The sequence below is a fragment of the Malurus melanocephalus genome, unplaced genomic scaffold (genome assembly GCF_030028575.1).
Source record: "Malurus melanocephalus ecotype Western Australia unplaced genomic scaffold, MMel_1.1 scaffold_7, whole genome shotgun sequence".
Lineage (NCBI taxonomy): Eukaryota > Metazoa > Chordata > Aves > Passeriformes > Maluridae > Malurus > Malurus melanocephalus.
The window spans coordinates 3736733-3747709 of NW_026623239.1; the positions used below are offsets into that span (position 1 = coordinate 3736733).

At 36.1% G+C, this 10977-nt stretch overlaps 1 protein-coding gene across 1 annotated transcript in view; it reads left to right on the top strand.

The window, feature by feature from the left end:
- RORB (RAR related orphan receptor B) overlaps positions 1-10750 on the top strand; it is a 52113-nt gene extending 41363 nt beyond the window's left edge. Inside the window, 4 exon segments of the mRNA XM_057373145.1 lie at positions 720-832; positions 1281-1340; positions 10517-10703; positions 10706-10750. Coding sequence (XP_057229128.1) covers positions 720-832; positions 1281-1340; positions 10517-10703; positions 10706-10743 — 398 coding nt within the window. The 3' untranslated portion in view covers positions 10744-10750.
- The last annotated feature ends 227 nt before the right edge of the window (positions 10751-10977 follow it).

A 10977-nucleotide genomic window follows, 5' to 3' on the forward strand; every position in this document is an offset into this window, starting at 1 on the left:
AAGCCAAATACGTTTTAAAATAACTGTGTCTGTAGCTTTTTATTCTTTCTTTTATTCAGAAAATCCTTGGTGTTTTTAAAAAGAGAACATTTATAATAATGAGAAATTTGCACTTCACAATTCTTGTTAATTACTAAAGAAATTCTTTTGGAGGAAACCTTTTCTTTTTTTTTAGAATGTTTTGTTGCAAAATGATAGCCTAATAAATAGAGATATATTTTAATGTTCAAATAATTATCTTATTTTCAAAGAAAGTTTTTATACTGTTTTTATACTATATTTTTATACTATATTTTTATACTATATTTTTATACTGTTTTTATCAGTAAGTTTATTATTTATGTATAAAGACACTGAGGAGATAACATGACATGTTTATCACCTTGCCGTTATGAAATTAGAAGAACACTGCATGTACCAACAGAGAATAATAAAATGGTTGASCCATGTTTCATTTCTGTTCCATCCTTATCCCTAACATCCTGTATTAAATGAAGAGATGCAGAACCAACACTGTTCTGTATGTTTTGTGTGTGTTAATTAAGTGCTCAGGTGATCCTTTAGTGGGTTAAGACACTTTGCCACTGAAACTATGTCTTTMTCTATGGAGTCCTTCCTTGTTGGATTCCTGTGAATACCTGCCAGCAGGGTACCCTGTGCTCACCGTGGGAATGCCCCACATCTGTGCATTCTTTACRTCTTGTTTTCCTTTTTCTCAGATCGAGCCTGGTTGATAGAGCCAAGGAAGGTCCAGAAGCTTCAGGAAAAGATTTACTTTGCACTTCAACATGTTATCCAGAAGAACCACCTCGATGAGGAGACATTGACAAAGGTAAGTTCTCAAGCATGACTCTTCTGTTTTTGCATCTATTTCTGGATGTGTTGCCACATTAATGTAAGCTAAAGTAATGCTCTGTGTGCTTGCCATGCGTAGAAGACCAGCTTGTTTGACTCTTGTCCCTGTTTCCTCTTACTCCATTTTTTGTTCAATATACCGATAATTTTAATTCATACCCTATAAAGAATGAGACTATCTTAAGAAAATACTCAGTGRCGTTCCATGTAAATGCATTTTTGGCCCTTGGCTAAAACATTGGGGGTGGTTGCTTAACGCTGTCATGGTGAGAACAATGTCTGGTCCTTTGGACCGGTTTTGATGAAGCTTTGAGCGTAGCTTTCAGTTACTCTGCAAGATGCTGACAGTTCATTTTGGGAAGTGTAATTTATASAACATTTGCTTCCACCTTCTTCCTTGCTTTTTTTGTTTTAATGTCTTACAGTTAATAGCCAAGATACCAACAATTACTGCACTTTGCAACTTGCACGGAGAGAAACTGCAGGTATTTAAGCAATCTCATCCAGACATAGTGAACACACTGTTTCCTCCATTATACAAGGAGCTTTTCAATCCAGACTCAACCACTGGCTGCAAGTGAAGGGGATAATAGAATTTTCACGTAGTCATGGAATGCATCACTAGTAAGACAAAAAGAAATGTTTTCATGAAGAAATTATTAAAAATGTCACTACTGCAACACTAGGAATGTCCTGCACTTAATAGAATTATTTTTCACCGCTACAGTTTGAAGAATGTAAATATGCAACTCTGAGTGGGGATGTCTTTTTTCTCTTTTGTTTACTTTTTCTTTTTTTTTTCATTTTTGAACTGACAATGAATATACAAATATAGGACACTGGGTGTTATCTTTTTTTTTTAATTTACTTTTGTTGGGGGATGTTTTGGGAGACAACTGTTCTTAGAATTTTATTGTAGATATACATGRTAATAGAGCAGTACTTTGCAGTATTACTCTTGCTGTTTATTGTTCAAATATAATTTAAGAAAATTCCACTATTAGACTGCCTAGTTCTGTGTTTTTAGATAGTTTAATGCATGTGGAAATTTGTAGCTGTCTTGGAAATTATGGTGCATATATGGAAGACACACACACRYATATATATACATATGTATGTATTTATGTATGTGTGTATGTATTATATGCATACATGCTGTAACTTAAAAATCACATGCCTACATTTAAAGGATGCTCAACCCAGCTGTCACGTATTACTCTCCAAGTAATGTTTTAGATTTACTTTGGGCAATCAAGATTTGCTTTGCCAGAGTCAAATTGTCAGCTGCCAATGTGTAATGACAGGATCAATTCTGAGATATGTGTAATGTGGTGCATGTGTGCTGTGTATAAATCAAACATCAGGAATGTATCAATGGTGCAAAAGCCTTGTCTGGATGGTTTTAGTGAAGAGAGGAATAGGATTGGGTGTTTTATTTTATTTTCTCACTGTTACAGGAATAGAACATATATAAAAGTGAACAAAGTAGGACCTGATCTCCGTAAAGTATCTGAAACATGGAGTAAAAATGTAGACAATCCCATATGTACATTTTTATGATTCCACCACACATGATTTTTTTTTTTTTTATGTACACTGTTTTGAAGGTAGCTTAAAGTCTTGGTTTGTTTTTTTGCTGAACTCATTAGAAAGATAGGTAGTAAACTCAGTGAAAACCATAGCAAGCCTGAAGTGTAAGTCTCTGAAGAGGAAGGAAAGTTGGGATGGAGGAGGAAGATCAAAAGTGAGTGAAGTCCATGGTTACAAAGGACAGTATAACTACCACCGTTTCTGACAGTCATCGTCTAGATGGGACTGTTGTGTTCCACTACACACATACATCTGTGTATGTTCTAAACACATGCATATATGTATGTATATATCTGTGTGTATATAACTGTATATATATATACATATATAGGATTTATTTTAGATGCGTTTCAGGAGTGGAGCAAAGGATTGGAACATTCTTTTTGTCTGTCTCTGAATCGACTATCGACTATGTGCATTTGCTTGCAAAACCAAAGGCAAACACAGAGGGGAGTAGAAGGCCACCATGGACTTCATCTTGTGGATTAATTAAGTTTAATTAGCACTCATTATTAATGTATCTGCGTTCTGCCAKTAATACAAAACAGACATTTTATCTATGAAAGAGGGTTTCAGTTTCTGCTGCATCTCTCTTCACCACCACTTTACCCCTTGTGAACCTGCCCATTCACCAGGCTCATCGTAGGGYAGTGTCACAGGGAGCCCAGAGGGACACAGATGGGCCCTAGGGTGGGTGAAGGAACTTGGCCTGTTGTAGAGATAATTTAATGCCTTGTGCAGCTCTGGTTTTAATCTTCTCTTTTCTGCATGAGAATATAACTCACAAGCTATTTCACATACTTTGTGGAGTTCTCCCTTGCTTTCCATCAATTGGTTTGCAAGTTTGCATATGTATTTTGTGGCAGAATGGAGTCTAGAGAAAATCACAATTTGTTCTGTTTTAGCAATGCCAGAACAGGTACAAGAGTAGTTGCAAACTCTCAACTAATAAATGTTTCTCTGTAGGTCCATTACAACTTAGGAAAAAGAAAACWATCTGCTCAGCAAATTTAGTTGTGCCAAAAATTTTGCAAATATGACATACTCCTCAAAATTGCTTAATGCTACTAAATGCAAATACTAAAGTAACTTTTTTGCTCCCAATTCAGAGCACATTTCTCTAGTGGTTGCATTAAAATGTCCTCAACATAATAAAGCATTGATTTTGATGCTTCTTTCTACTGTAAGACGGACATTCTTTACAGGGTGATTGACTTGTTTGCAGCCCTTTTTGCATGGCAAATCCAAGTAAAGGATCCCAAATTTCAAGTATTTTCTAATATCAAAAAAACTCAGTGTACTATATCTATGTACTCTTTGTGTATATTTATTGGGGAAGAAATCAAGTCAAACTGAACTCTGGAAGTGCGCAGTTTTAACTGCAGGGAATTCATGGTCTCCTTGTCTTTCCCAACACAAGAACACATACACATGCATTGTTTGAAATATTTTATAGATTTGTTTTCAGTATATCAAAAATATATATATTGACTAATATATATATTTAGTCAACCCATAGAAATATAGAATAAGTGATGAATACTACTATTCATAGTGCTGCTTAATAAAGAGGTTTGTCATTTTTTAAATAGTCCTTCACAATTGTGTGCTCCATCTTGAAAATGTTGTTCTCTTCTCTAATAAGYTAATTGCTCCTTGTGGTTTTTGAATAACTTCTCAGGCAGGATAACTAAATGGAGATCACCAGTGAAAAAGACACTGATTACCTGCAGGGCTTTTATTCCTTAAAGCACTATTCTTACATCACTACAATGTCATTACCTTTTCAATCAGTAATGATTACAATCACGTTTTAAAGATGTGGAAATGAAAAAGGTTAAGTGACTTGTCAGAGCAAGGTAGCACTATCCAGTTTAGGAATAAAAATGGATYCTTGCCTTTTGCCCTGAAAATTCTAATATTCTGGCATACAATATCTTCATTGCCATTGGTARGCAATAATCTCTACCAAGAATTTCAAATATTGCCAAACAAATTTTTGTTACTATTTGTACAGAATTGAGCAAATAGCACTGTTATTTGGAAAATGAAAATTAATTTTCAAACATTATTTATTTATGAAACTGTACTGTGGTATCTGTAATTATATTATACTTCATTTTCTGTCGTTTTGGATTGGCCACATAAGTATAGTACTTCTGTTGTCCTTCACTACATGTAGAACAACACATAATGATCACGTGCCACTGGCTGGATATTTGTGATTGGTTTTTCCCATAGTCATTTACACTCAAAATTTCAAATTCTTAATACTGGATCTCACATGTTCAAGTTATTCATAGACTTTAGAATAGCATGAATTTTAGTAAATAACTTCACAAGTCACAGTATTAATTCTTCATTTTAGTTCGTTTTCACTTTCCGTAGTCCACAATTGAACCTGAAGCTTTACAATGAAGTGTCTAAAACTAGATTTTGTCACATCTTCTTTCTGTAGAAACTGGATATGTTTGTTKATTTTTTTAGTGACAGGCTTTTCAAATGAGACACACTTTTTTAATGGTTGATGAACCTGGGACCTAAAACATAAAGATATTTAAAACATATATTTAAAGCATGTATTGCATATATTGCTTCTAGCATTGCTCTCCAATAAKTCAACAATATTGCTGTAAATTACCCTTGCATTGAGGAAGCAGATGTGCAGTGTTCYTTACACTACCACAAAGACTATTTTGCTGTAAATATCACTCTTGCCTGTTCTTTGTATAAAGAATTAATTCCAACATTTTTATTTCCTTCTAGAGGAAATTGCTACAAAAGAAACACAGTAGTAGTAGAAGGTACCTCAGTTGAGCAAAGTTTTTTCCAAAAGCAGTATGTGTTTTTGACTGGCTTGTGATAGGCAGCATTTATAAATTGATTCTGCAAGTTGTCTGACACTTGCCTCTAAATGAAGTCACTAAAACTTGAGGCATTTCAGCACCACATAGAAGGTGCTCAGCCCATCGCAGGATTGGAGGCCCTTGGCATTAAGAGRTTCCCCTTGAGCTTTGTTGAGCAGAAGGCAGACGTTATTCTTATATTTGTATTGTAATGCTTTGACTTCGTGCTTGATGGGTGTTCAGTTCAGTTTCACAGAGTTCAGTTTATTCTCCTATAGAGAGCTGCACCTTGGGTACCAGTGCTGTTCCAACACCTGTGCTAGTTTAARGTGCTGCAAGTGGAGCAGCTACCAGACCTTCCCATGAAGATGAGCTTTATTGTGCGATTTAATTTGTYCAGTTTCATGGTGGCAGCTAGCCCAGGTGAGTGTTCCCCTTTGGGATGTAACAACTTTTACACAGAGGATGCAAATCTGTTCTATTTGCTAGCCTCTCAGCCTCCCACCACCAGGCTGTGCCAGCTTCTCTAAGATTGCAAGAGTCTCACAAATTGGTCRGGCAGCTTAGTTAGAGATGTGCAGCTAATGGCTCCTTTCCGTGATGACTTTTCTACCCCTCTGGAGCTGTGCTTCAAAGGTCATTTGAAAGATATTCAGGCTCCCCTACTCCTCCTCCCTCCTGACTCTGCGTTGATGTGCTGTTTCCAGAGGAGCTAAGGTCCAKCCTGGAAGGTGGTTCTTATTTTCAGTCATTGTCTTTTGGACATCCRAGGAACTTAGCATATAAGATCAAACTGAAACATGGAAGATGTTTGTCCAATTCATTATGTCTAAGGACATGTGAAGTGGAACCCTGCGACAGAACAGCTTGGTTTTCCCTGGCTATAAAACAGTACTGTATTTACAGCTAGCAGTCTGTCCCAGCACCTTCTGCCTCCACTCTAAAAACTAAATCCTGTCTCTGACATTCATTAGAAACAGTGTGTTGGAGGTCTTGTCCTCTTCTTTACTCTTTAAGTTTCACGCTTCGTAAATGACAATCACTGCTTGATGCAAATGTTGCACTCTATGCCACTCAGGGATGTTTCATTAYTAAAAATAACCATAAATGTAACGGTGATAATAGGGAAGAGATTGTTAGAGGCATGGAAGGGCATGGGTTGAGCTGCCCAAGTGAACATGACCCAGACAAGGCTTTCAAGCCAGTGATTATAAGTAACATTGGTATAAACTGAATTCACTGTCAGCATTTCCTCAGCTTGATCTGACTTTGCCAGTTGTGTCACAGTCAGCGGAGTCCTACTGACCCGTCAGCTCATGATGTTGAGGACCCTCTGGGAACAAAATGCAAGCGAGCTTTGTACCAATTACTGGATTTAGACAACTGACAAAGTTTAAAAGTATTCCATTTATGTACCATTAATGTGAGCTCATATTCAGACTTGCTGGAGGCATGTAAGAGGAAAGGTTAAGACATGGAATAAGTGATAGTATGTCAGCAGTGACAAGAGCACCAAACTACGACGTGGAGAAGTGACTGTGAAGAACAAGTAGACATGAGCAAGTGGCTAACAGCTACTATTTTCTCTCAGGGATGCACAAAATCATAGCTAGCCCAAGACTCTGTAGCAATACTTCTCCATGGTGTGATCAGTCCCTTCCTCACATCAAAACATTATACCCCGCTTTATACTGTGCTAGTGAAAAGTACTCCCACTTCTTAGAGTTTTGAAATGTGCTTATCCCTAGCTTTACACCACATGTTTTCTTTCGTTACAAGAACACACGCAGGRCGATAAATTGCAGGGGTTTGTATTGCCAGTCATTAATTCCATGTCTTCAACCAAGAGGTTTTCCTCAGCTCTGAATATGATCGTTATTCCTATTATCACAGTGAATATGTATGTTTCTTGACTCCCTCCATCCTCTGAACTTGCTCCACCTAGAAGACTGATGGACATCTTCAGGAGGTGGAGAGGCCAGCATCCCTATGCATCAAGATTTTCACAATCATATTCTTTATCGACCATTACATTGCAAWTTTTATTTTAATCTTTCAGGTTGCTAGGAGCCATGTCCAAGTGACTGAAGTTCTTGTTAGCRTGATACCTTCACATTAAAAAGTTCAGTCTTATGGTCAGAGGACCTTGCCTCTCTTTCCTTTTTCTTTTACTCCTAGCTCCTAGTGAATGAGGCTTGGAGTGGCAAATGATTCACCTTTATTCTGTCTGAAAGYTGATATCTTTACAACCTACAAGGGAAGCTCCACCCAGATGGAAGGAAGCAGGCTCCTTCCTCCTCTTCTTTCATGTTGTCACTTAGCTGTTGTTGTCCCTGCATGCATTGTCCTTGCAYGTGTTGTCCCTGCATGACTGACAATGAGCCCAGCACCCCAGTGATTATCATCCCAGAGGGTGTTTGTAGCTATGAAAGCCACTTGTGTATGCAATCTGCTGACAGAAGTCATTGTGACGAGATCTGAAACTTCTACAGCAGTAGCTCATAGATTAGTAACTCTCCAAAAAACACAGGCTGCATGTCCTGTGACATGGCAGCTGTGTCCGTGTCCTCCAAATGACCTTTGCATTTCATTTCTCTTGGGAGGATAAGGCAATGAACAAAACACTCTGGGAAAGGAAAAGCATTTCCTGGGTGTTACTGCAGTAAGCGAGGATAATACTGCTCACAGTGAGTTCAGTAACATAATGTACTACATTTGCATTATTTCATAATCCTCACAATTCAAGCACAGCACATGGGAAAATGAAAGAAAACATCCTTGGATATAGCAGCAATAAGTAAATTGTGTTTCTTTGTAACTGTGCTTGCAGAAATTATTTGCTTTGCACGTGGTCTTCTGTACATTAACAAAAAAAAATACAACTAATGTAGATATCACAGTGATTTTGCATATTTTTTGATTTGTTGGATATAGCTGCTAATTTGTGAATGAAGAATTGTGAATGAGAATTTTTTTTGTGCTTCAAAAAGATGCTGGGATCCTTGTTTATGACTATACATTCACAGCAGTAAAATTTGTTCAATATAAGACTCTGTCTGGAGAGAATTTTAAAAAATGGCTCCTAGTTTTCAATATTRGGAACACACTGGCCCCTTATTTGGGCGACAAGAATGCAAATGCAATGAAACACAAACAGGAGCAGATGGTTAAACACCAAGAACAGGAAAGAATAGGCTTTACCTTGATGACTGTTTCAGATAAAACCAGCTTATTAAAAAAAAAAAAAAACTAAAAAATTAAAAAAAAAAGCACTTGTCTTGATTAGCAGCTTAATAAGTCAAAGTAACTACATTAGGCTGTTGACTTTGGGGATTCAGATTCAGATGCACTACATTTGTGGTTTTTTTAATGTGTCACTTCAATGTCAGAATCMGGCAAAAAAAGGTGTTTTGTTGTTAGTAAAAAAAGCTAATAATCGTTTAACCCTACAGAGTGTGGACCACACATTCTCGTGCAGTATATGGGGATTTATTCGTGCACTTATTTTTAAGAAGCCACTGAGTAGCATAGCCAGTGATAGCTATGAKAGCCGTGATAGTCTTTGCCTCGTGTGTGACTGCCATGGGAGCTGTGGTACACCTTGGGGAGCGGCTCTGTGATTGTACTTGTGGCAACAAATGAAGCACAACTGAACTCTAAGCTGTTACCAACACTCAGCTAAATCAAATGCATTGGATATTTTGAGATTTATGCTAATTGCTATGAGATAATTCCCTTGTTAAACTACTTAACTTTGGTTGTAATGAGTGGACGATATAAATAATACAGGAATCATAATAGCAACAAAATCCCTTATTTTACAGCTGCACTCTCTGCCTCATTTGATTAACACTAAAGAAGTTACTTAAAAACTAAACAAACAAAACAAGAAGAAAGAAACCTGAGTATGTATTGTAGAAATGTAGAAGACAAATAAAATATTTTTTCATATGTAATTACTTTTAATATATGCTTGTGGAAGGTCCAATACTATGTATGCTGTCTCTATAATTTTTGCTGTAAATAACTTGAGACAGTGAATACACTGATTTTTTCTATGTCTCTGTTTAAACATAAGACTTTGTAATGGTTTTTTTTTAAGAGGAAAAACATCAAAGAGCAAATTATGTACTTGCTTCCTGTAAGTGTAATGTACTCCTCAGTTTTTATGGAAACTGATTGTAATAGCTAAAGCCTTTTGACCAGCAGTTGATATTTAGTGTATGCTTCTGTTCATAATTGGGGGGGGGRAAAAAGGTGGGATTGTCACTGAAATATGGTCCCAGCAAGTCTGGACAGTGAGTACTATAATAATTCCTGCAGACTGCATTTGACTATTATGATTTGAAGAAAAGTTGTTCAAGCAAATTATGCTTCCTTATAGCATATGGCTTTTATGAATTCTTCTGACATGACTTGTATTAATAGAAACATTTCTCTCTTTCCAATGAGCAGAATATTTTTGTATACCTTTAATTTCTTACTCAAATTTGGGGTCAGGTTATTCATTAGCTGTAATCTGAAGCCATAACTGATCTTCACCAAATGCACATTTTAAAGATCATAATGAAAAAAAAAGAAACTAGGTCCAGTTTATCAACAGCTGTAATGCAGGCAGGAGCATAAACAATGAGCAAAGTATTTAGATGCTTTTCTGGCATCCAAATGAGACTTTAATGGCTAGTATTTTGTGATTACCAATTTATAAAAAAAATAAAAACATAATTAAGATAGATATTTAGATTTAAATGAAGCTTTCTAATATTTTTGAAATATCCCTGAAAATGCTTTTAGGATTATGAGAAGAAATGATTTTTCATATACTTCCCACTTTCAAATATCTAATGTTTTTATCCAATTTCCAGTTCATTTTGTTAGTGTGAAATGAGATGTTAAGACCCAGGATCCAAGCCCTGAGCTATTTGGTGCTTGGCTGTAGTTATATTGTTGTAAATCAATTTAATTTGAATTTTAGGGGTGTGTTGTTTTTTATTTGCTAAGCATGTTTACCACTGTTGGTAACACACAAGAGTTGCATTGCCTGTCAAGAAGTATGATAATAAATAATCTAATAAAATAATGAGTAACACTCAAAATTAATCACTCTCAAAAGAAAAATAAAAATTCCTTTCTAAAATCAAATGCCTCATAGAGTCAACAGTGATTTTTTTTTTTCTGTAAGCTTAATTGTGTAATAACTGTGATGTATCTTAACTGGCTTGTAGATGCAAAAAGCAAAACTGCAAATGAATCATGACACATTGGGTAAAAATCTGGCTCCATTGAAACCAGCAACAAACCCTTCACTGATTTCAGCAGTGCCAGGAGTTCATCCAGCATTTTTACATCAGCAATTCTCTTATGATCTTTCTCCCTTGTTTGATATAATTGACCTAATTTGTGTGTGTGAGAGTAAAAAGACAGCCTGATTCATTTAGAAAGTGACAATTGAGGGTTTTGTTTTTTTGGTTTTTTTTATCATGATTCTTGTAGGACCAGCATCCTTGTCAAATGAAAAGGTTCTGTCTTACTTTAGAATGTAATAGATTTTCGTCTTATTTTATGACCTGTAAATTATTAGTTAAATACTGTTAGTATTTCATAATAATGCACACATGATTTTTGAATGTTTTCTGTAAATGACAATCAATGTTGATGAAGTTCCTTTCTTTAATGCGAAATTAAA